The 24901-nt window shown below is 35.5% G+C and overlaps 4 protein-coding genes across 14 annotated transcripts in view; 1 reads left to right on the top strand and 3 right to left on the bottom strand.

Moving 5' to 3' along the window:
• Nucleotides 1–2364: 2364 nt before the first annotated feature.
• On the bottom strand, nucleotides 2365–3412 carry RpL39 (ribosomal protein L39). Of its 2 annotated transcripts, XM_022075496.1 has the most exons (3): nucleotides 3263–3412; nucleotides 3043–3146; nucleotides 2365–2510 (listed from the first exon to the last, which is right to left on the bottom strand). In XM_022075496.1, exons 1-3 carry the CDS (start codon nucleotides 3395–3397, stop codon nucleotides 2462–2464), a joined length of 288 nt encoding a protein of 95 aa, XP_021931188.1. In that variant the 5' UTR covers nucleotides 3398–3412; the 3' UTR covers nucleotides 2365–2461. The 2 variants fall into 2 exon arrangements, with proteins under 2 accessions (XP_021931188.1, XP_087207795.1); XM_087351669.1 differs by lacking the exon at nucleotides 3263–3412 and having other exon boundaries at nucleotides 3043–3256.
• Nucleotides 3413–4111: 699 nt separating this feature from the next.
• Nucleotides 4112–14999, bottom strand: LOC110835361 (phosphoglycolate phosphatase). Its single transcript, XM_022075495.2, has 6 exons — nucleotides 14766–14999; nucleotides 13430–13590; nucleotides 10765–10905; nucleotides 7948–8158; nucleotides 7060–7201; nucleotides 4112–6067 (listed from the first exon to the last, which is right to left on the bottom strand). The coding sequence occupies exons 1-6, from the start codon at nucleotides 14857–14859 to the stop codon at nucleotides 5905–5907; spliced, it is 912 nt and encodes a 303-aa protein (XP_021931187.1). The 5' UTR covers nucleotides 14860–14999; the 3' UTR covers nucleotides 4112–5904.
• LOC110835360 (mitochondrial ornithine transporter 1) lies at nucleotides 11727–24113 on the top strand. Of its 7 annotated transcripts, none has more exons than XM_087351665.1 (7): nucleotides 11745–11822; nucleotides 16986–17072; nucleotides 17737–17981; nucleotides 18803–18964; nucleotides 20723–20897; nucleotides 21588–21737; nucleotides 22136–24113. In XM_087351665.1, the coding sequence occupies exons 2-7, from the start codon at nucleotides 17006–17008 to the stop codon at nucleotides 22252–22254; spliced, it is 918 nt and encodes a 305-aa protein (XP_087207791.1). In that variant the 5' UTR covers nucleotides 11745–11822; nucleotides 16986–17005; the 3' UTR covers nucleotides 22255–24113. The 7 variants fall into 7 exon arrangements, with proteins under 7 accessions (XP_087207792.1, XP_087207791.1, XP_021931181.1 ...); XM_022075489.2 differs by lacking the exon at nucleotides 11745–11822 and adding an exon at nucleotides 15040–15198; XM_022075492.2 differs by lacking the exon at nucleotides 11745–11822 and adding an exon at nucleotides 15229–15363.
• LOC110835359 (non-canonical pre-mRNAs endonuclease FASTKD5, mitochondrial) overlaps nucleotides 22070–24901 on the bottom strand; it is a 58627-nt gene continuing 55795 nt past the window's right edge. For 3 of the 4 annotated variants that reach the window (XM_087351664.1, XM_022075486.2, XM_022075488.2), the window contains 2 exons: nucleotides 23764–23990; nucleotides 22070–23654 (listed from right to left, as the gene is read on the bottom strand). In XM_087351664.1, the coding sequence (XP_087207790.1) occupies nucleotides 23547–23654; nucleotides 23764–23990 (335 nt within the window). In that variant the 3' untranslated portion in view covers nucleotides 22070–23546. The remainder of the gene's footprint in view (nucleotides 23655–23763; nucleotides 23991–24901) is intronic. The other variant, XM_022075487.2, reaches the window with a different exon arrangement.

Here is a 24901-nt window from a genome sequence, read left to right as displayed (position 1 = left end):
GACTGATGGTTCAAGCTTCCTCTATCTGATAAACTTATCAGTCCTTTAACCCCTAAAAGAGACAAATATTATGTGATACCACAAATGCTAAACATATGATCCAAGTATGCAAAACACTTTATGTACAAATTGCACTGACTCAGTTGTTGAGGTGCTTACATGAAGTGCATTTATATTTACTGCACAATTGTCTTAATGTCTTATCCATACTATGAGATACATTTTTAAACCATAAATTGTTTTAATATTATCAGGATACTTAGTACAAAGTTTTTCTTTAGCAGATCAAAAAGTTGCATGTTGCTGTGGGATATAAAAACTCACAAGTTATCACTAAAGTTCCCTAAGTAATCATATCCCGAGTTAGATCAATTTACTTCATGTTTTCACAAATTATTTTCTACAGTAACTTTTAATATTAACCACTCTTCAAACTATTTCTTTCTTACAGGCTTTTCTTTCTTTAATGATTAGTAATCAACACCCATTCTATAAAAATTATTCCTTGGTCTATAAACTGACAACAATGGCCTGGAACAAAAATTCACAAAAATCTGCATATTCCTGACAAAGTATATGCAAGTACATAAATTCCTACAGTAAATCTAACTCCATGGGACAGAATATCCCTCCAGCAATCAGTAGTCACTCATGGAATCCCTGTACTTATATAACTGAGCAGCGTCATCACACAAGCCTGCCAGTAGACCCTACCCATAAATCAATGCAGCAGAACATTTTCTAAAATTAGGGTATAAATATAAGTTCCTACAAATAACTGTAAAGTTTGTCCCACTATACGCCATGTAGGCGTTTGGGGTGAGTGGAGGTATAGCTCCTCTCTTTCTTGACCTCGGTACTAGAGGGGGGTGAGTGGTCAGCATCACGCCCCGGCCAGCTTTACCCCCGGGAAAGGACCCCGGTACCCATTGTAGAGGAGGCTGGGTGGGCCCCAGAGCCGGTCTGGACGCAGAGGCTAGAGGAAAAATCCTCTGCCCCCGTCGGGGATCAAACCCCGGTCGCCCAGCCCATAGCTAGTCATTATACTGAGCTATCACGGCTGTATCGAAAACAAAATATATGAAAGTTACAAGAGCAGCAAGAAATGTCACGAATAAATTGAGAATAGGGCATTATAATTTTGAACATGTGCAGAATTTTAATTACCTGGGTTCACAGATTAATACTATAAATTCAGTAACTAATGAAATTAAAGCACGTATTGTGATTGGTAATAGATGTTATTGTGCCTATCAGAATTTAATGAAGTCTAAAATACTGGGGAGGGAACTTAAACTGAGAATCTATAAAGTTCTGATAAGACCAGTAGTCACATATGGATGTGAAGCCTGGACATTAACTAGCTTTGATGAGCAACAACTTAGAATATTTGAACGCAAAATATTAAGAAAAATCTATGGTCCAATACAGAATAGTGATGGCTCCTGGAGAATTAGGATGAATCATGAACTAGATTGTATCATACAGGGAGCAGATATCGTGAGGCTAATCAAAAGCAAAAGGTTAGCCTGGCTTGGCCATGTTGCAAGAATGGAAGGAAACAGGGTAACTAGAAGAGTGATGGTATGGAGACCGATGGGAAGAAGGATGAGAGGGGGACCACGGAAACGATGGATAGACGACGTGGAGGAGGATGTGAGGACGATGGGAGTAAGGGGATGGAGAAGAATTGTGAATGATAGGACAGAATGGAAAAAATTCATCGAACAAGCTAAGACCCACACAGGGTTATAACGCTATAAGAAGAAGAACAACAAATAACTACCATATAACAGATTTATAGGCAGCTATAGTTAGGTTACTATAGCAAATCAAAAACTGGAACATGAACAGAATTATAAATGTGACAGTACAAATCACCCAAAAATTTATCGCACGCCACATATTCTAAATTTAAATGGCCAACTTAAGAGCAATGCACTCATATGAATTGGGAAGAACTATAAGAAATCAAAACCACTTCCCTGACAATATTTTTGCACATGACCAAATCGATGGGAATAGGTTCAAGATTTAACAAAGGATATATAAAATCCACCCTGCAGACACATCGGTACTGAACTCTTAACAGAAAAAATGAGCACAAATTACTTTTTGCAGACATTTAAAACAAGAGTATGCAGAAGGAAATGGATGAAGATGGCAAGAGGAAATATTGTGCACATACAATAAGTTGCAGTAATATTAACATACAAAAACAATGTGAGAACACAGAAAGTCAAATCTTATGTTTAGGGAAGACCAAACAAAGTGGGTGAAAGGATTTTGAAGGGCAAATACTGGAATGATCATACATGTACCAAGGAAATGGAAAACTCCAAAATTTTACGACAGCCAAACACATATATTTTAAGCACTTTTATTACATAATGTGGATATACACAGGCCACTGTTTCAATACATGAGTACAACCAAATTTCACCATCATTGTACTTGACTTTTACAACTTCAGCTTTGTTCTTCTCCAGTGTCGTCTCTTGGCATTATACCTGAAAGATCAAAGTGAACTTACACACACCGTATCAGAAACAAATCTACTGCCACATAATTAAACAAAAACTGTTGGAAGAAACCTGCCCCCTATTTTTCTTCAAACAGTTACATATATACAGGAAAGCTTGGAAGAATTATAAATTGCTAAACAATCTACCCATAACTTCTACCAGTATTAACAGAGTCCAAATATAAACAATGTGACTATTAAAAAATAGAGTAAACTCAGTTCAAGGGACTAGTTGGATACCAGAACTAGTGTGCCATACACCATTTCAAAAAACAGCATGTCCATGTTGGCGTGACAAAACTTCGATTTTTCCCCTCTTAATTTCATACATTTCTAAGAATAAAAGTCACTACGTGGAAGACATGTAACAGGTGCAAGTTTCTCTGTGAACATTTTTGCTACTTATAGGTTAAGGCCCTACGAAAACTATATCCGCGATCAACACAAGCCCACTCAGGGTAGCGAAGGAATACAAAAACTGTTTTAAAAATATCTGCAATAACGTTACTAAAACTTACCTAATCGTATTGCCCGTTCGCATTCTGACCCACTGGGGAATTGGCCTGTTTTGCTTCAATTTCTTAGCCAGTTTCCTCTTGATCCTAAACGTCTTGTGGGCAGACTGTAAAGTCATAACACGAATGAATAGATTCTTTACATTTAAAAACAACTTTATTTACAAAACACCGTAAGATTCCCTCTATACATCACGATCCCTACATAAACATATTCACTCACCATCGCTACTCTAGACACACGCTGCAGAGGACAATTTCTTAAACAGGATTGTATGCACAGATGATACCACAGACAATATTCTGTGTCTCTGTGACACACAGATAATTGTAAGAAATCTGTGATACGGTATACCATATAGAATCGATGTTATTAACCTTCGAATATCGAGATTTCGCACGGAAAATTGATTCGTCAAATCGACGAACGTAAAAACCAGTTGGTATTTTCCTTGTATGTAGCAGAAGATGGCAAGTAAATGATCAATTCGTAATCAGTTTTAAAGCAGAGGCACTTACGATAGTATAGATAGCACGGATCCCCAGTATAAAAACTGGAGAAAGGAAATTTGTCTTAAAAAGAAAAATGCTGGGTACAACGTGGTATGCAGTTCCTCTTGAAACAAAGGAACATGAATCTTTGATAAGAGGTTGTTGTCGTTTCTTAATGACAGTTGTACCTACACTATACTTTCGTGCTGGTCATCCCACAAGACTGGCAAACTGCCATCCTCAACAATGACATACAATTCTAAAAATGCTAATGTAAATAAACGAATAAACTGAATAAGATGCAATTTAAAACTAATAACTGAAACAACAATAAACAAAAGTATTTATAAGTGAAAAACATTACTGTGTGATATCCTCGATTTGACATTTGTGGGCATGTGAATATAGATGGTGATCTGGGTTGTTTTGCTGTTTGCCAATATTTCAGAGGAACATTCTGCCTTCATCTTTATCCAAAATACCATTTGGCACAAGAGCCCAGGAGTCTACCCTCTATATATTTATTTCATATTCTAGTTCATAATAACAATAAAACAATTTTAAAATAATATAATTAAAGTAAAAATACAGTATAAATTTTATTTCTTGAGGCCCCTAACAATACAAGACCCTAAGTTATAGTTTATTTAGACTGTATGTAAATTGAACAATGCAAATTAGCCTATTAAATGACAATGTCAACATTCTAAAATACACATAAAGTTTTACTTCCGATGGGTATTACAGAACTATTATCCTATAAAACCCTTGGTCCACTTTTAATACTGTTTAAATGATTGTGTTTTTTTAAATGCACTGAAGGAAATATGGTAGGTACACCAAGATTGAAAATAGATAGCTGGTAAATTCTGCACCTAAAATAATGCTTCCCAGAAAGACTAGAAGCAGTATTTAAAATCACAGCTCTCAACATTTAATTTTACTTCAAAACTGCTCATTTAATTAAAAACATTTTTATTACATGCACCTGATACTTGAAGCATGTAACTAAATATATATGAAATTAATACTGTTAAATTAACACATTCATTAACCAATAACAGCAGTCGCTCTTTGAGGTATGCACTCCCAGTATTAATGTTGGCTACAGTGTATTAACCAGTCATCAAAAAATTTAAACTTTTTCCCACATATGCCATAATATAATAAGTTTGGTGAGTAAAGTTTCTCCATGCCTAAGCACCACACCATGAAAGCAAAAGGAGGTCTAGACGAAAGCAAGTAGTCAGCTTCAGGTTTCAGCTGATTTAGTGATGGAGAAAGAGCCACTTGTACCCATTGGATAGTGGGTTGGGTAGAGTTAAGAACTGATGTGGATGTTGTGTAAGAGAGAAAAATACATCTGTCAAAAATTGTACCCTGGTTATAGGTACAGGAGCTATTTACTTTAGTAAGCTGTCAGGGCTCTTTGAGGAATCAAAATATGTACTGATTTTGTACAGACTTATACATTGATAGAAATATTCAATCTTCAAATAAGAAATACGTAATGACGATAATTTGGGTTTCGGCACCGTATGGACTGGCCGGTAGATGCTAACTTTTTGGAGAAGCATACTGTCCCCATCTTCAAGGTTGAAGTGATGATACTGGGAATGACAGAGATTATATAGGATGGCAGGAAGGGAATAATCCCTTCTATTCCCAGCATTACCACTTAAACCCTGAAGATGGAGACAGTACATTCCTCCAAAATGTTGGCATCTACCAACCAATCCACACAGTGTAAAAACTGAGATCATCATCATCATTGTCATCATTTCCACGAAAAACTAAAATCCTACAAGAAATACCTATGTTGTTTATGTTATTGGCTTATATAATAATGCTCTATCAGCTGCAAGGGTTTATATTTCTCATATTTTATTTGGTGGGTACATAAGGATTCGGAAAATAGTTACCCTCTGTTTCAAGGTTCAATCCAGATATTCAGTGGGAAAGACATATCAAAACCAGAAAAGCCTCAACCAGGGTGAAGGCAGTCATGATCGACTTGAAGGTATTATCCCAGAATATGATTTGACGAAATGAAGAAAACCATGACAAATACGACTGAGGACAGCCAGTAAACCACAAATATTCAAACTGGATACATTCCAAAATAATACAAGTAGGCTCATTATTATTGTAGAAACCTACACAGTAAAACATGATGTGTCAGTCTGTTTACCAATGGTTATTTGGCCCACAAGTTTAAAGTGGCATTTGCATGCAATGAACATGTTACAAATACTACCTGTACATAACTCTAAACACGAGAAAAGTATATTTGTCACCTCTTTCTGGTGGATTAGCTAAGTGAGAGTCGGCATGTCAGGATATGGTTGACTGAAAGGTGACAGTATCCCACTTTTATATAGATGGCAGGATAGGCAACAGGTCTCCTAGTGTTTTCAGATAATAATGTGGCAAGTTTGCGATGTTTTTCTTCGCATCTTCCAGTGTTGCTACTCCAGAAAACACTAGTAGTTTCTGGAATCCACAGTTTGTACCCAGTTGCATATCCATGGAGATCCTACAGAACAAAGAAAAGTAATGTAAAAAATAAAAATGGTAACATGGACTCCAAAATGAAACTTACAGTGGCTCATCAACACTAGAGATATTCACCGCACAAATCAGGGAAGGTAAACCTTTTCAGAGCCTGGTGTGAAGTTTATAAAAAAGATAACTGTCAATACAAATAGCTGCCAGTCATCCTTGTCACACTAGTACCACCTGGAGGGATTAAAGAGATATATAATTCTGCACATTTTTAGCCAGTTTTTCAATTTTTGGCCTGAAAATAAAATATGATTTTGTGTTTTCTTGTAGCTATCCTTCTTTGGGTAACAATACTTTCCATTATTACTGCAAAAACATAAAGTAACAATAAAAATATATCTTATACAAAAGAGTTTTGCCTTTGTAAACTATTGAATTATAAAGTTGCACCAGATACTAATTGACAAAACCTGTAACAACTGGATTTAGGCAAAGTATCTGTCAGTACCAGTTGTTTACCATCTCTGGCATATAGCCTATGTTCTACTACTGACAAAGCTAATTAGAAGTACAGATATTACACTGCATGCAGAAACAAATTATTCTTCCTTCTTCATCTTTCCTGCATTAGGCCCTTTGGCCTACTTCGAAACAATTCTGAACAATGAACTTTTCAGAAATTTGGTAGGATTCTTTGATTTGGGGTTCAATTCATTAAGCCTCTACTATGACCAAAATAACACAGAAACATATGGAAATACATCCATGCCCAAAGCATGATGCAAAATTGTGGTCCTGTGTTTCAGAAATCCAAGACTGTATGTCTCAGACCATGCAAATACTGTGTTCAGTGCTATTTTTCCTTCTACATTACAAAACATAAATAACATCAGAAAATATTTCACATGAAAGCTACAATATTCATAAGACTGACATTATATAATCATATGATTGAAGATGGTAAACTCCCATTAGACACAACATGTATGAAGAAACGTTTACGATTAGGCACTTTAAACTTACGTATCTCCTATCATAACTGTCCTTTCAGGATTAATAGGATATCTCTTTGAGATGAACTCTTTCATTAACAATCCAGGTTTGCCTGCTACCACAGCTTTACGGCCAGACAGTGCTTCAACAGTCTGGATAAAACAACCAGGACCTGTCAACAAAAAGCACAAATTAATTGTTTCTATAACTTTAACACTGGCTACTTCTACTTCCCTGGTTCTTAACCTGGAAGAGGCAAGCAATCAAAATTTTGGACCAGTAACACTCTTGCAATGAAAACTTATTGCCAACTGCCCAGAAAATGCCACTGACATAAGAGCTTTCAGGTATGTGTCAGAACCTAAATGAAACAGATCAGAATTCAATGAGTAAATGTACATGGTTCAGTTCAGTAAATACACTTAGGTAAGTGCAGACAGAGTAAAACATGTAAGAAACTAGTTACTATGTCTGAATCAGTCCAGCATTAATAGTTAATATCAGATTAAAGGTTAAAAATAATACAGTAGACTATTGATTATCTGAAGGCAGATTATCATTGGATTAAGCACGGAGCTTCTGGATCACATTAAAATTCCAAAGGTGTTCTTCATGTCATGCACTGCTTAATGTTATCTCCTTAAAACTACAAATGAAACAGCAATTGGTAACAGGAAAAAGCTTTCATTTGCTGTCATTATTCTTCATACACTCACATATTTATCATCCTAATTTTCTGAAGTGATATACTTACAGACTAATGTATTCCAGAGGCAAAGATCAACAAACAATTCTGATGTATTTGGTCTTACCTTTTATACTAATATCTTGAACAGGTCTGTACCTCCAACTAAAATGAGAAAATGTGGATTCCTGATACACAGAACCTAACTATAATACAAGTACCTTAATAGTTACCTATAATATTTAAATTATCCTTAACAGGTATTTGCACATCTAAGCCTCCAACAATAAAGAAGCAATCTGGATCCCTAAGGTGTAACACTGCCTTCATCAGCTTGATATAGTTGATGTTCATGTCAAAATCTATGACTACAGCTCCCACATCTTCATCCAAATCATGAATCTCCTTCCTGAAGTCTGGAATGGTTTGCACTGCATGGTCAGGCTGTACAAACACAGATTTTTCCAGTGTCATCCAACATCCTAATCGCAGAATCAATGCATAAACACAAATTTACTAAATACTACCGGCCACAACCAATGACATTTAATTTACATTAAGACCATGCCAAAATAGAGTGGCAATAACCTCAGCTCAAGCTTGTCTTGACAGCATTCCTTTATGCAAATAATAAAGTGATTATGACTGCATCAGATTCTCTCCAAAAGTTACTGCACCATTTATAAGCCCCTTATAAGGGCTGCATCCTTCAATTTCTCTTTCTTGCACATCCTTTCCTCTCCTTCTGGCCAGGATGACATGCCCCACTCTCCTATTAGCTCCCTTGCCCATCCTCACCTTATTCCCCACTGGTCTCATCAAGGTTCTGCCTTGACTGAATGGTTCCTATATCTCAAACCAATTCCTTGTGCACAGCTTACTCATCACCCTGATAATGGAGGCAGCAAGGACCTCTGAAATGCTGATGAACTTCTACCAGACTACACAGTGCTACAACCCAGAAGACAGCTCTGGACTGCACCATTTATCTAAAACTGTCTCAACATATAATCTGACCATCTCTACAGCTAGAACAAAAATATTGGCCCTAAAAGGGAGAGAACTAATAAAGGATAAAATAATAATGAAGAACAATATAACAAAGAATTTATAGACTTTAATTACTTTCGCTGTCAATTGGGTGGTAAAAGAAAATATGATTCACAAAATAAATTACACAGGTTCAATTACGTATACAGAACAATTAAATGCAGTGATTAATAAATCTCAGCAAGAGACAATTTTAAAATTCTTCAAAGTTGTGGCAGTACCAGCTCTCTTATACGACAAGGAATGCTGGAATGTGAATGTTTTGCTGAATAATGGCACAAAAAAACTGAATCTCCTGAACAGTTTCCTGAGATCAGTGACTCATTGTAGAAAAATGAATAAAAAGAGAAAAATAGATACTAGACATGAATTAAACACACTTAATCTAGGAAAGAAAGTAAAATAATACCAATGAAACTATTTGTAACATATTTAAAAACTAACTTATCTTCCTCAGAGGCTGTTTGACTACTAACCTAAAGGAAGGAGGGAGACTTTTCAACTAAAGAAAAGATGGAAGTCAAATCTAAAAGTTCTTGACGATGGTGATGAGTCATTTGAAAAATTTTCTTGGATATTATCCATCGTCTAGTAAAATATAAAATGTAAAACGACGTTTCGGAGATGGGGCTCTATCTTCGTCTTCAGGTCCTACTCAGTTGGGCCCACTAGATAGAGCTAATCCCTATCTCCGAACAAAGTAAAAAAGTGAAAGTCTCGGAATATAACAACATCACCACACCATCCATCCGTGGGATGTAAAAGAATAAAATAGAAATAGTAGAAATAAAATTCGTTAAACACGAAAAAGCCAAATAAAAAATAAAAACAAAGACTCACAAAATGTGGGAATAAATACATATGACAATTAATTTGAAACTCAATGCACAACTTGGACTTCTTCAGAGATGACCGGAATCCAAATACGAGATAAATCCAAACTAGGCTGGCTGATAGGATTAGCAAGTAATGCCATGTGTGCCGCCTCCTTGTATTTCCTGTAGACTGTATTAGGTTCTGTAAGTAATATAATAAGTATAATATCAGGACGATTTTTAAAACCAGTCACACTCTCCGTGGTTTAATGATGTCCATGAGACCCAGAACAGTCGGGAGACAGACTAGGCAGTGTGTGTACGGGATCCCTTGTCATTGCGGTAGATGGTATATCGGCGAAACTAGCAGACCTCTGGAGGTACGCATAAAGAAACATAAATATAACTTCAGACAGAGCCTGCTGGAGAAATCCAGATTGACCCAACATGCATATGAAGATCATCATGTCTGTTGGGATGGAGCCAGGGTGTTACTTACAGAATTAAAGATTAGCTCTATCTAGTGGGCCCAACTGAGTAGGACCTGAAGACGGAGATAGAGCCCCATCTCCGAAATGTCGTTTTACGTTTTATATTTTACTAGACAATGGATAATATCCAAGAAAATTTTTATTCAAAAAAATGGAAGGATCAATTCAACTAACCTGAAGATTGAAGTAGGCCACAGATTTTATGTTAACCATTTCACTGTTGTGGACAGAATTCTTCCTCAAAATACAATGTGTTAATGTGATTAAAACTACTTTCCTTACTTACTAGTATAGACCAACGCAAATCATAAAATATGTGATATATATATATATATATAGTAGTCTGAGATTTGAACCCTCTATCTTCTGAGTACAACTTTAAAGACTTACCTCTACAACATGATTAGTTTTATTGTTCACTAGACATGGATTAAACAATGTAGAACAACTTAGTTTATGTCAAAACAAAGTCATATACAGCAAATGCTGAAATATCAGGAAACAACAGAAAATGAAAAATCATTATAATATGAGAAAGAAGCTAAATATGTGAGAATAAGTTCATCAACATACTTACCAAAGAATGAGCTTAAGAATTTTCAGCATTTACATTTCAAATCAAAACCAGAGCATAATATATTTACAAAATTGACAAAAAAATTAATATAGAAAAGGGAAGAAACAGAATGCTTACTCCAACATCATTACTAAACATTATTTCATTAGATTTCAATATTTCTTTCATAGCTGAAGATGCAAGAACATACGCTTTCTTCTTAAAGTTTTGTTCTTTCAGATATGATGCTGCCACAAGTGTAGGAAAGATAATTTCATCCTGCAAGAAATAAATGGCATAATGAAATACAGCAGAACAAGAATAAATTTTGAATTCAAACAAAAAACCCATCATGATGACTTATGCAACACTAGGTTCTGGGAAGAACTTATGACATCGAACTCATCGCTGTGAAAACTTCAAATCCTACTTATGACATCCATTTCATACTACTGTAACTTTTATTTTTTTTAGTTTATGTAATACATTCTAAAATATGTAAGTTATATAGCACTGAATGATAGGATGACTATGAATTAAAAATTAAGAAGATGTAAACTATTTTATGGTACCATCCCAATAATGACCTGTAGAAACAGAAGAAAAAACTGTCAGAAAAACTGGAATTCGATGACACCAACAATTTAAAGAGTATTCAAGGGCATTCTCCAAACAACTTCCAGTGCCACCAGCACACTTATGACTGAAGCTCCACAATGAGCCAGATTACATTTTGTATTATAGTGACGACTGACTGAGGAGATGGATAAATGTCTGTCATCAGTCCCTATAGAGTTACATGAAATCCACAAGAATTTTTCATGACAGTAAAAGTGTGAAATATGGCTTTCTGGATTATAATTGCAAGTATCCCTGAAGCTGGAGGTTATACACTCCTCCAAACATTGGTAACCACTTAAAAGACTACAGTGTCACAACCCATAAGACCACAATCCATGAATTTATGTTTTTCACTGTGTTAAAGACAATATCTCAGTTTTCAAGGTAATATGATGCATGTTTCATTTATTAGCAGTTGTATTAATATGTACTAATGAGCTGGCCTAGTACACAAACAAGCACCTAACCCAACTGACAGTCTAACTCTGGAAACTAAGTGTAGCAGATACAGCCATCGGACTGTCTACAAATGCTGGCTGATCAAGCTCAGAAGCTTTGTATGTGTATGACGGAAGGTATGTGCTTTGACTCCACAATATGACTGAATAAATAAGTATTAAATAAGTAGGCAAGTAAGTATATTATATATTAATGGTTGGTATCAACACTCCAACAAATTATACTTATTTATAAAACCATTTCAGTATTTTACATCTATATATAGAAATCTGACTTGATGTAAACCAACATAATGATCTAATCTGTAACTCTCTGTATACCTACTAGATAAAACTTCCCAACTCTCTTATTGAAAATCTTTTTCCTCCATCCCTTCATACTCCCAAATATGCCACAGTTCTACTTTCCCAGGAATCTTACAAATTCCCATTTCTAATCTCCTTCCAATCCCACTCAGTCTCCATACACTGACCTTTCACCACATTTTCTCTCTCTTTCTACCCTTGTTTATATTTCTATATACTCCTCTCTCCCACCTTATTTTCAAATCATTGCCATTTCTATTTCATCACATCTTCTTGTTATCACTCTCCATACTTTTCTACCATTTATTTGTCTGAATATTCCTCATCCCCACAATTGCTTCAGTTCTTTCTCTATTCTCCTTAACCAATTATGCTTATATCTTAATTGCATCATGCTTGTGTTCCTCAATACAGTACTTTTATTTTCCGTCGTTACACAAGCTTATTGTTAAAATCATATAAAATTTCACATATTTCACAAATTTTATATGATTTTAACAATAAGCTTGTGTAACGACGGAAAATAAAAGTACTGCAATTATGCTTATTGCCTTATAGTTAATACCTCAATGCATTCCCAACTGGGTATGACTGATCTACCTCAAATAATGTCAACCAACATATAAATCTTTCCAATACCTTCTTCTTTCTGTTTGTTCCCCACAGTTCTCTCCATTTGCTACTGCCCCTGGGACCCTATTACTTTCTTACAAAATGACTCATTCTATGTAAACATGTATTAATATAACGTGAAATTAAGTTCTCATGACAGACACAATGCCCACATTAGTCATCTGGGAAGCAATGCCATGGCATTACTAACTATAAAACCAACATGAACATATTAATACTATTCAATTCTGCCTTACCCACAATACCACCTTTTTCTCTTCCTCCCACTTGGCTCTACTATTCAGATTAACTACTACATATATATTTTAATTTATTTCATTTTCCACTTCTTTATCCAAGTTACTATCTCACATTCTTACATACATACAGTCCCTTCAATCTTAAATGTAGTTCTTTTTTCTTAGCTGTATTTATCATCATTTCCCATTATAATAAGTTCCTTCACAGTTTAGAATACCAATACGGGATCAGCACCTACAGCTAAATCAGTCATAAAAAACAGCTTAGGAACCTGTCTCCTGGACTCATTCAATTCTGTTAGCACCTCATCAATGAATATATTACATAAAACTGATAATACACAACCTTGTCTCAAACCTATATTATAATCAAATTCTTTCACCATGTCCTTTTTCATTTATTTTCAACTCTATAAAGTGTATAATCATTAACCTACAGTTTCAGCTAGTCTCATATGGATTGAACTTTATGAAGAAAAGATCTATTCAGAGTTTCTTCTATTAACAGTATATATAACCAATGATGGTTTCAAATAATTATCCTACCTTTGTTACATTTATTCCAAATGTACTGGCTTTCTTAACAAAACCATCCAGTGTTAAAGTACAGTTGTTTGAAACAAGAAACACTTTCTTCCCCAGTTCCTTCAGTCTGTTAATAACATGTGCTGAACCTTCCAGTGGGGTATCAGTAAGCCAAAGTACACCTGAAATAATATATACATACACAATTTTCATCAACACCCTACAGACTATGAGAAATTCTCATTCATAGCATTGAAAGATCTGTTGAATGATTTACAGATTATTTAAGAACACTTTTGTCACTTGCAGATATTCCTTATTACTGAACAACATTACAGAATAATTATGTACAGAAAAATGGAAAAGACTGGACTGGAAGCCTATGTCCAAGTATTAACTTAGCATTTTCCTGGAAGAACACTTAGGAAAACCTTTGAAAACCTAGTCATGATAGCTAGTATCCCCAATGAAATTACGCTCATGTACCTTTTAAATACAAGTTAGCCTCCTAACCTTCTTATACCAAGGATCACTTGATTCCCATGCAACGAGCAACTCTGAAGTGTCAGGCTTTTTCCATGAGACTAAATGGCACATCATCTCAGATGACAGTCATCTTCAATGTATAAATTTTATTTTGTAATAACCAACTCTTTAATTCAATGTTATTAGCACACTGTGCCCTCTTCCAATTTTATATTCTTTCCCCTGTATATTTCAGGGATATATGGGGCACTTCCCATGGTCTCAACATAAATAATACACATTTTTAAAGCTCATACTTTGTTGTGATATTAATTTGAAGAATTGTAACTGTTGAAGAAACAACTTTTCAAAGATGTGAAAGTAAAGTAGACCCTGTGTGTCTGGATATACATGGGAAATGTAGAAGTGAAGTACCACATATTACAAATTCTGGATTTTCCTATAGCTGATTATTAATGCTTATAATGTGATTATAATCAATCAGTCCTAGACTTGTTTCTCAACACTTACCTTTTAACCTAGCAAACATGCGTATAGATGATGACAAGCCTGAATTCAAAAAGGGAGAAAGGTGGCTACAACTAGAAACCAAGCATTGTATTTAAAACAATGATTTCCTTTAAACTATATCTCAATAAAAAATATACATGAGAGGATTTTTCATTCATCGCACAGGTTATCGTTGTTCTTAATTAGATTGTATGTTTACACCTTAAGGCTGTGCAAGTAATTATTACAACATCCAATGGTATTTACATAGAATTTACATTTCTTATCTCATAACCTCATGAGACAGTTGAGTGAGACTTTAAAATGAAATAAAAATAAGGTTGTTACAGTATGATATGAAATTGATAAATAACAATCTTACCATCACAATCTGTTAAAACGGTATCGAAAGATGCGAGGAAAGCATCCATTTCTTCTTTGTGGAGAGTTGAAAGATCACGGAGATATTGTGTCATATTAATCTACAGAAAGAATTCGTTTCTCTAATACGTAACTTCTCTACCAACGTACTACGTTCCCAGCACGTATATGAATGGTTAAGATAAAGCTCATAGGAACTTTTGTTGACGTAGTCATGCTTAGTCAGTCTCAATTTTATTTTTATTCAAGGTTATGTGTCGAAACGTGCTTGCTATCTCCTCCACTTCACACCTCGGACTCTGACCACGTGTATGTTGTTGACACTTTGACCCACGTGTCTTTCACCAATCACATGTGGCCGATGACGAAATGATGCTAGTGTAAATGGCAAGAAGTATTACGATATGAAACGTTCTTACCACAAGCCAATTATTGTAAGTATTGAAATATTAATTTCGTTTGATAGGTCTTACTGCTTAGTCATATACGCTCAACACATATGAAAGAAATAGCAGGTGTTGATATTGACTTTGTTTTGTGCCTAACCTCTTCGAACCCTGCACGGGACTGGCAAAATAACCACACCGAATCAATACAATGTAATTATGACATTTACGTCGAAGTGGTTACGAAACATCGACAATCATGGACGAGTCTTTCTGAGTATAAAGATTAATAAGTACAACTAGAGCTCAAATTAGACCTTTCTGTTTATTATTGCAAGAGTTTGGTCATAGTTAATATATCATTATAATGGTATTTTATTAAGAACCCAGTCAAGTCGTCTTTCATTTATTCCCATTTTTCTGAAGCAATTTCACACGTTTTATTGAGTTTTCCACATACATTTTGAATAGTATATCTAGTTTTGGGATGCCAGACAACTATATTTATTCTATGAAATTTGTCAGAAACATGAATCAAATTATCATGAGTAGTACATTTTTAGTAAAACTAGAATTTAATTTCACAGTGAGGTACAGCAGCTGTTAATAAAAAACAAATATACTGATCAAGTATGGGTAGGTAGGACATAAAACATACATAAAATCCCACCCACATTTTGCCAACATCACTAATGTCAGAAACAAACATTTAACAATCAAGTCATGTAGGTATAATAAATATATCTTATGTTTGTTAGTCTTTTTTGGGCAATCATATGATTTATTCTCCCATTCTTGTTTTTTAATATATTTAACAAAGTTGTATAACCTTAATGAAACCCTGTGGTTAATATCAATTGGCCAGGTAAGTCTGAATGATGAATTTGGAAAAATATGAGAGGTAATTGCATGCTTTGTGTTACTTACTGAACTGACATTCTCTGGAGTGCTTTACAAAACCATGAAACATGTCAAGATAACTGTTGCCCTTGATAAGATTCACACTAGGTTGACTGATTATTACCACTGTGCTAAATTTTGACTATTAATATCAGTTGAAACTTACATAATGTTCCTAAAGAGACTTTGGTTGTTACATGCTGTTGTATCACTGTGAAAGAATAATCAAATGGGAAAGAGCAACCAACAGCACAATTCTAAAATATATTTATTCTAATCTTCCACTATATGTTTCAACTTGTTAGGTTATTCTTCATGTGGAGTATGTACATATACATGTTTAGTCATTACTACAATAATATAAAGAAGACTGTTAGACCTAATTGAATACAGTCAAATTAAGTAACAGCATACCAATTCAATAGTGATATATATATACACACACACACACAAACAAGGCTGTCTTTTGGGTTGTTGCGCCAAGTAGTCTAGTAGATTACCATTTCAGAGGTCCTTGCAGCCTCCATCATCAGGGTGATCACCCTAAATCCCAGAAGAGTCATCTTAAGACTCACCACCTTGAAAACCTCATATCCTATATGTATACAGCATACTACATCTGAAGAAGACCATAACAGGAAGAAACACGGTGGTAGCTTGGAAAAATACATATATTCTACAACTGCTGTTTTGAGGCCACTTCACTGTATTTTATTTTATTCTAAAAGACATTTTCAGTCAGGTGAACCTAAAATGTATTCTGCCATTAGCAACACAGCAGTATAAGCATACTTTTGGCAAGTGCATATGGTTTTATGCAAATAGCACAGAAGTGCGTTTACTTTTCCTTACTGAAGATTATTATTGTTTTTTGCTGATGTCTGTAGTTTCTATATCTTTGTCATTATTTTTCTTAAGGTTTGTGTCTGTTTCAGAATCTTAAGTAGCCTGAAATATGGGTTCTGAAAGGAGCTCTGGTAGCATAAAAGATGCAGCAATTGACTTTTCTGCAGGTTCATTAGGTTTGTTAGAAATATTAACACAGCACTTTAGTTATTTATAATAGAACCAACATATTGATCAGAGTAATTAAGCAGTGGCATTTTATGAAACATGGTTTATTAATATACTGGGCATTATTAAATCCATGATATAGGTTCTTCCATGAACATCAGCTCAAAAAATTTCTGCCTTTACAGAAACCACAGCAATTACTATTTACATATTTCCAGTAGCTTGTGAACATTTTTTCAATGTAATTTATCATGTTGCTAGAGCTGACACAATAACTATTTGGATATTCAGCATTTATCGTAGTGGAACAGACTGTGATGGTGTGAACTTGATTTAACTGCTTCAAGAGAAAGTGGAGATTTTGTGAACAGTGATGAAAATTCAGGTTCTATAAAAGCAGGGAATTTCTTAACCAGATGAGTAATTATCATGTTAACGGAACAACTTGTATATATGTATGTTTGTAACAATGGTAAAAATAATACAGAGAATAGTGTATAATGCAAATGAGCCTATTTATAGGTCTAATGGTTTCACAGTTTATCACAGTTGTTGGAGAAGATGAATGGTTCAGATTTGTCACATTACTGCTAATCAACAAGTAAAATTCAATCCTATAGTTTATAGGTATTTAAGATCCAAATAATACATTCATGTTACCTGTAATTTCAGGTGGTGTGGGACTGGTGTACGTTGGTCAGCCCCTAGACACCATTAAAGTGAAGATGCAAACATTTCCAAACTTGTACCAGGGTATGGCTGACTGCTTTCGACAAACGTTAATGAAAGAGGGAATCACCAAAGGATTATATGCTGGAACACTTCCAGCTGTTGTTGCTAATGTAGCTGAGAATTCTGTACTGTTTGCTGCATATGGAACATGTCAGAAAGCAATGATGATGCTGACAAAAAAGGAGGTCTGATACACAGAGATAATACATAGGTTTTAATTTAATTCACTTCATCTCCTATGAATTTCATTGGATACATGCACATTTATCCAAACACTCCACTGAAACAATTTTTTTGAAATCTCAATACAGAACAAGATTGGAAAGGTACATGCTTTGGAGTACACTAAAATTCCAAAGGTGTTCTTCATGACATCTTATGCTTTGACAGCAGTAGGGGGTTTCATTGATAATCACAGCTCAAAGGAACTGTGTACTTGTATCACTCTTACTTCAAAGGAATAACACAAACAACAATGATATCCAAGGCTATTGTTGTGATGTAATGAGGTCACTGTTGTGAGACAATAATGATCTCAGTTTATATTCTTGCAATAAAGCATTCCAACAATATCCTTGATTCCCATTGTTGAAATAAAATGTTCCAGCTATTACCTTGGATCATGCAGGTCATCTAGTTCCTAGGAAAAACATGAGAAAGATGGATGTGGATGGAACCCATAAAGTGTGAAGAACATCTACAAACAAGAGAAACCATTGAAATTAATGTACAAAGTTCAATAAATGCAAAACATGAAATTGATACATATTTTTGATTTCTCAAAGCATGTTCCATGACCTGCGAAGGTTTTCTGGTAATTAGACAATATCTCTTAGAGAAACAAATGTGAGTTGTCATTGATGATAGACCATGCTCACTTGATTGCTATCTTTGGCAGTGTGTATGCTGAAGAACATTACACTGGAACTGAATTCTTGAAAGAAATAAGGAGCCTACAATTTTCAGTACTTTTACATTCAAAGTTAAGATAATTGCTAATTTTCAGAAATCAGAAGACTTGAGCACCTTGGCCAATGCATCAGCAGGTTTCTTTGCTGCATTCTTTTCCTCCTTCACTCTGTGCCCCACAGAACTAATCAAGTGCCAGCTGCAAGCCATGAGAGAAGTGCAGATGCAGTCTATCACAAACGACAGCCATCGTCAGACGGTATGCATGGCATCTTCAGAAGCAGTGTTGTCCTTTTTCTTTAAAGTATATTTTATGCTGACCCAGTGTGCCTCATTATACTTGTACTAACAAACAGAACTAATGTTCATAATGAAATTATAATAAGAATAAGTCTGGGAAATGCTTACTACACTTCAGTTAAAAAATGTTTCATCCCAACTACTTTCCAAAGCAATAAAGTTATGAAGATTTCTGTCTTCTGGGTTGTTGCGCTGTGTAATCTGGTCGACCAGACTACACAGCGCAACAACCCAGAGGACAGAAATCTTCACACTCACTGCTGTGAAAACCTCAAATCTTACACAATAAAATTATGTGTGTGTGTGTGTGTGTGTATGTAAGAATATAACAATTTTATCAGTTTATTAGTTTGTATAGTTATGAAATGTGATCTCTTACTTCTTTGAGGGAAGAACATTTGGACCAGAGGCATAAAGTAAGTGCACTTAAATTAAGGATAAGGAACTTAGTGATTTGTACCAGGTACTTAGTATTGTGTCGATGATTAAATCTAGGTGGTGATAACAGATTGGGTATATAGCTGGGATGGGAGACAAATACATACAGAATTTTGATGGGGAAACCTCTTGAGAAATTGCAACTTGTAAGACTACAAGGTCTGCCACAAAAAAAAACGAGACTGTGCCTGTAACTCTTTTTATTTAACAAATTCAGAAAATCAACTATGATCGCCTTCAAAATAGTTCCCTTCTGAGTTGACACACTGCTGCATACGATGCTGCCAATGTTCAAAGCAATTCCACAGGTCATGTTCTGTAAGGCTGTTGAGGATCTCCGCTGTTTTTGATTTCACAACTTCTACCGACAAAAAATGGGTTCCTTTGAGCACCGACTTCATCTCTGGGAAGAGGTAGAAGTCGCAGGGAGCGAGGTCTGGCGAATAGGGTGGGTGGTCAAGCACAGTGATGTTTTTATTAGCTAAAAATTGCTTCACAGACAAGGCGTTGTGGGTTGGCGTATTGTCCTGGTGCAAAATCCACCCGTTTCTCCATAATTCCGGTCGTTTCTTTCTCGCACGTTCACGCAATTTTGTCAAGGTTTCAATGTAATACTGCTGATTTACCGTCTGGCCACTGGGTACCCACTCTGCCATCACAATACCCTTGATATCAAAGAAAACAATCAACATTGCCTTGAACAGCTGTGCGTGGATGTCCTGGGCAATCATCATCTTTCACACATTCTCTGCCTTCCAAAAATCGTTTGTGCCATTCAAAAACGCGTGCACGAGACATGCAATCTTCACCGTAAGCCTCAGTCAATAATTGAAAAGTTTCCGTCGCGGATTTCTTCAGTTTAACAAGAAACTTGATGTTAACTCCTTGTTCACTTTTGCAGTCAGACATTTTCCGGCTGAGGGTAAAAACACATCTGTACAAAAACACTCGTCCACTGCTACGGAGTGAAGCAAACAAGTTGAAACTTGCGTCACTGGTAGAGGACAGATCAGGGTCAAATATGGTCTGCTTATTTCGCCCTCACCATAATTGTTTGCCTACTTACAGCATCAGTCTCGTTATTTTTGTGGCAGATCTCGTAGATAACTTTAAGATGGATCTTCTGGAAACATGTTGTAAGGGATGTGACTCATGATCATTCCTCTTCCTGTACAGTTCTGTTTAGTGAAGAGCTTGAATAAATTCCACTGACTTTCATTTTTAATTTTCTTATCACTACACTATGTGAATGTTAGCCGACTCTTCACTTAATTTACAGATTGGCCCATGGAAACTTACACAGAAGATAATCCAACAGGAGGGAGTCCAAGGCCTGTTCCGAGGATTAGGAACGACAATAGCTCGTGAAATGCCAGGATACTTTTTGTTCTTTGGAGGTTATGAAGCCACTCGTGATCTACTTACACCAGTCGGGAAAACAAAGGATGAGATTGGTATGGAACTGTGTATTTAACAATGACCCCTAGGATTCAACATCACTATCAGTGGTACATTAATTTGCAGCTGAAAAGCATTGTTAAATAACCCAGAGTTAACACTGCTAATATCAAATCCCGAGCCAGTTTCATCTACCACCTATCCACACAATGCATTTCCCTAAAAACCATCTTAATATTATACCATCTCCTTCTCAGTCCTCCAAGTATAAGTTTTAAAGAGGTTTCCCCACCAAAGTTTTGATCCATTTGTCTTCCGTGCTCCTAGATTTCAATTTCCTAACAATATTAACAGAACGTTAGTCAAAGCATTAGCGTATCTGCTTCAAATATGCGAGGTCAGACTATCTTTACAGGTTCTCATCATTTTCCTCAGTGCCTCCAGTAAATGCTGGAACAGTACCTTAAAACATGCCATTACCAGTTTCTTTCATATAATGTCCAGTTACTCATCATTCATAGAAAGATCCTACAATTTGATGCTACATGAACCATTCAATTTAGAGGTGTGATTAAACAGCCCAGAAGCAGTTACTCAGTCATCCTAGGAACAGTGTATGAACCACAAAGATTCTCAGTATGCACTTTGTTTTCAAGGACTTGGAAATTATATTATTCTCCAAAAATAACAGACCATGTAATTAATCTTCTCTGAAAGGTTGTAACCGAAAATGGTGTTTCTTACAGGTCCACTGCGGACAATGATATCTGGTGCTGTTGGAGGAATTGTGTTCTGGATTGTAATCTTCCCTGCGGATGTTGTTAAGTCTCGGATACAGGTTTCGAGACTCACTGGTTCCCTGTTGTCCATTATGGTACAGATATTCAGACAGGAAGGTAAGAGTTTCATACAAATAATACAGAAACTGAAAGACAAACACATCATCAAATCTCTGATAACAGGAACCAAAACCCATCACCAGATCCTTCCTTCAGTCATTTGACACGCTTATAACCTATTTTTCTCCCTCTTAGATTAAAATAACTGTTATAAGAAATTTGTTTCTTAAGTGCTTACAAAGACTTAAAGTAAAATCTATGCCATGGAAACATACAGTGACAGAGTTGTGTGGCGAGGACAAGAATCCATAGCAATCCTTTCTGTAACCAGTCACTTTACTGACAGTTATCAGAGCTCATGTGGTATATATAAAATATTACAGAGAACATTTGTATGGTTAAAGTAAATCTGAGCTCTCCCAATTAGCTTTTATTTCAATATTCTATGCTTTCAGGCTATCAAGCCCTCTACAGTGGATTACAACCTACATTAGTGAGAACAATTCCAGCAACCGCAACACTATTTCTCCTATATGAAACAACAAAGAAGGTTCTGCACGAACTATGTGACTGAAAAATGTTGTTAACAGTGGGAATTGTCTGGATTACTGTACCAGAACCCAACTGCCATGTGGGAGTTTTCCCTGTCACATATCATATGACAAATTCATTTACCGCAAGTGTTCTGATATTATAACGTTCCATATTGACTTTCATAATTATCTTTATGCAATACATACGCCTTTGTTTCTGGAACAGAAAATTAAGAAAAATTAACACTTTTAATGTTATGAATGGAATATATCCACTGCGAGGAAAAGTACACCATGGATTTTACATGAAATCATGTAATATACAGAGTACTGTAACATCAGTAATTTGTTTAGTTTTATGTTCACACAAAGTTATGAAGTTTTCTTTTCTGCATTTGTAATTGACACTGATGTCCACTTATTGTAGCTACAAATACTACACTTCGACTAGATGAATTAATCATTTTTGCTGGATTTTATGCATTTATTATATTAGTAAGATCATGACGACAATGAAAGTTTGTCAAAATTGGACCAGCCATTTCAAAGTTATAAGTATACACCCATCGAAAACTATAGTATATTACTGGACATGTTTCCTTAGGTGTCCACATATTATATCTGAAACTACTAAATTCATTTTTAATAAATCTGGAACCTGGTGTGTGATATGCTTCAAATTAAATTGTCAGAAGTTTTAGTACCATTCATACTACTAGTAGATGTATTTGAAACACGAATCCATACAGATAAAAAAAACCCAATGATTCATCACTTAACAACAAGAGTAAAAACATTGCACAGCTGGTAAGTTCTTACTTACAATTTTTGTAATAATTTATCACCCCCAAAAACCACATAATTTTCTAAACCTATCACAATACCAAACTTCAAGATTGTATCCTGAATGACACTGACGACATTACCACCTCATATGTTTTCACTGCCATCATGCTGGTATGTTAATAACAAGAAGCTGAAAAGTACCAAGATGGTGTGGCCTTGAATGGCATGATATTTGTAGTTTTTTTAATCAGAAAACTGTTAGTAACTAATAATTTATGTTAATAAATCAGTGGATAGACCAAAAACACAAGTGGTTTACATGGTTCCAAAGAAGGAATTTTATTCCTTCAAAACCCTGAAACAAAATATGTTCTACTTTCAACCCTTATATAAATGCTCCAAGACAAGCACCATTATCAGAGGAATGTAACTTCCTCAGCTGATACAACATAATTCAGAATACAATCAATCTGTACTAAAAATCATACGTGTATATAATTAAAGCTCAATCACCTATCTAGCTTTGCTGCCAATGCCACAAAACAGATCACATAGCTGTACAGGACACTCTGTCTTGAAATTCCTCCCAAATCTTCTTTGCTAGGTACTTTTCTTGCTCCTCTGCAGGCAGCTGCTTCCAATCAAACCATGGAACCTAAAAATACAAAAATATGATATATATAAAACATATATTGAATGAATGAATATAATTTAATCTATATTGTAAAGAAACCATGAACTGAATTTCAAGAAATGTAACTTACAACTACAGGCTTGTAACCTAATAACTGTAGGTGTCGTAACTTGGAAGACATGGAACCAACAGGTTTGTTTAGTATTTTGATGTAAGAATTCCATCCACCAATGACAATGCAGTACCATTTTGTATCTTGAAAATCTGGAGGCCTTTTGCAGGTTCCAATTTCAAGTTTTCGGAAGGAAGGTGGAATATTAACGGCTGAACCATCAGCACGAATACCATACACAATATCTGTAAACAAATAGAAGATGAGAAACAATTGAAAATAAACTGATCTTAGATGGAAGATGGCTGTCTTCTGGGTTGTAGCATCTTGCAGTCTTGTAGAAAACTCAATACAGTAACTCACCACGGGCTGGATGACTTGGTTTTTATTCCCAGAAGGGGCAGGGATTTTTCTTTTTATTCCCATGTCAAGACTGACTCTGAGGAGTCACTGTACCGAGCTGTACTGGCTTTATGGCCTCATAAAGCATACCCAGCCTCTTATCCAGTGAATATTATTAACTCTTTCAGTGGATGGAAAGTGCTCAGAATGTGAACTTGACCACTCACTTCCATCTCATGCTGATGCTGTTGTGCTTCATTAAGCACAGGAATGACTATCATTATACCTTTACCTTGTCAATTACATAACAGATTCCATGGTTCCCAAGGTTCTTCACATGTTTATAGAAACCTGCCATTAGACCTGTCCTAAACCAGTTCACATTTTCCCCAACTTGCTAAAGAAACATTTTAATACTCTCCTCCAATCTCTGGTGATTGTTGCTATTTATTTATATCTAATTCCCTTTGTAGTCACTATTTATGAGAGTCAACACTATAAGTATTACAACAACAGACAGTCTGTTTTTAACAATGAATGAATGAATGCAAGAAAACATAGCTATTGGAAACTCTACAGACAATTCTGGTGGAAGAAGACAAAGCAGATAAGACACAGTACCATACTATTACTACTAGATGGAATGTACTTCATTCAATGACCTGGATCTTCCAAAGTATCAAATAGAACATGAGAAACAACACCTTCACAATCATGTAGCAAAACCCAACACACAGCTACACCAAGCAGTTTCTTCCTTTCACGTTTCCCAACCATACTTCTATACCGGTTACAAAAGAACAGCCTAACAATA

Source organism: Zootermopsis nevadensis, unplaced genomic scaffold, assembly GCF_977971745.1.
Source record: "Zootermopsis nevadensis isolate Lab colony 2312 unplaced genomic scaffold, Znev_1.0 Znev_ptg000020l, whole genome shotgun sequence".
Lineage (NCBI taxonomy): Eukaryota > Metazoa > Arthropoda > Insecta > Blattodea > Termopsidae > Zootermopsis > Zootermopsis nevadensis.
Note: the sequence above shows the minus strand (reverse complement) of the source record. Positions and strands in the feature narration are given on the sequence as shown.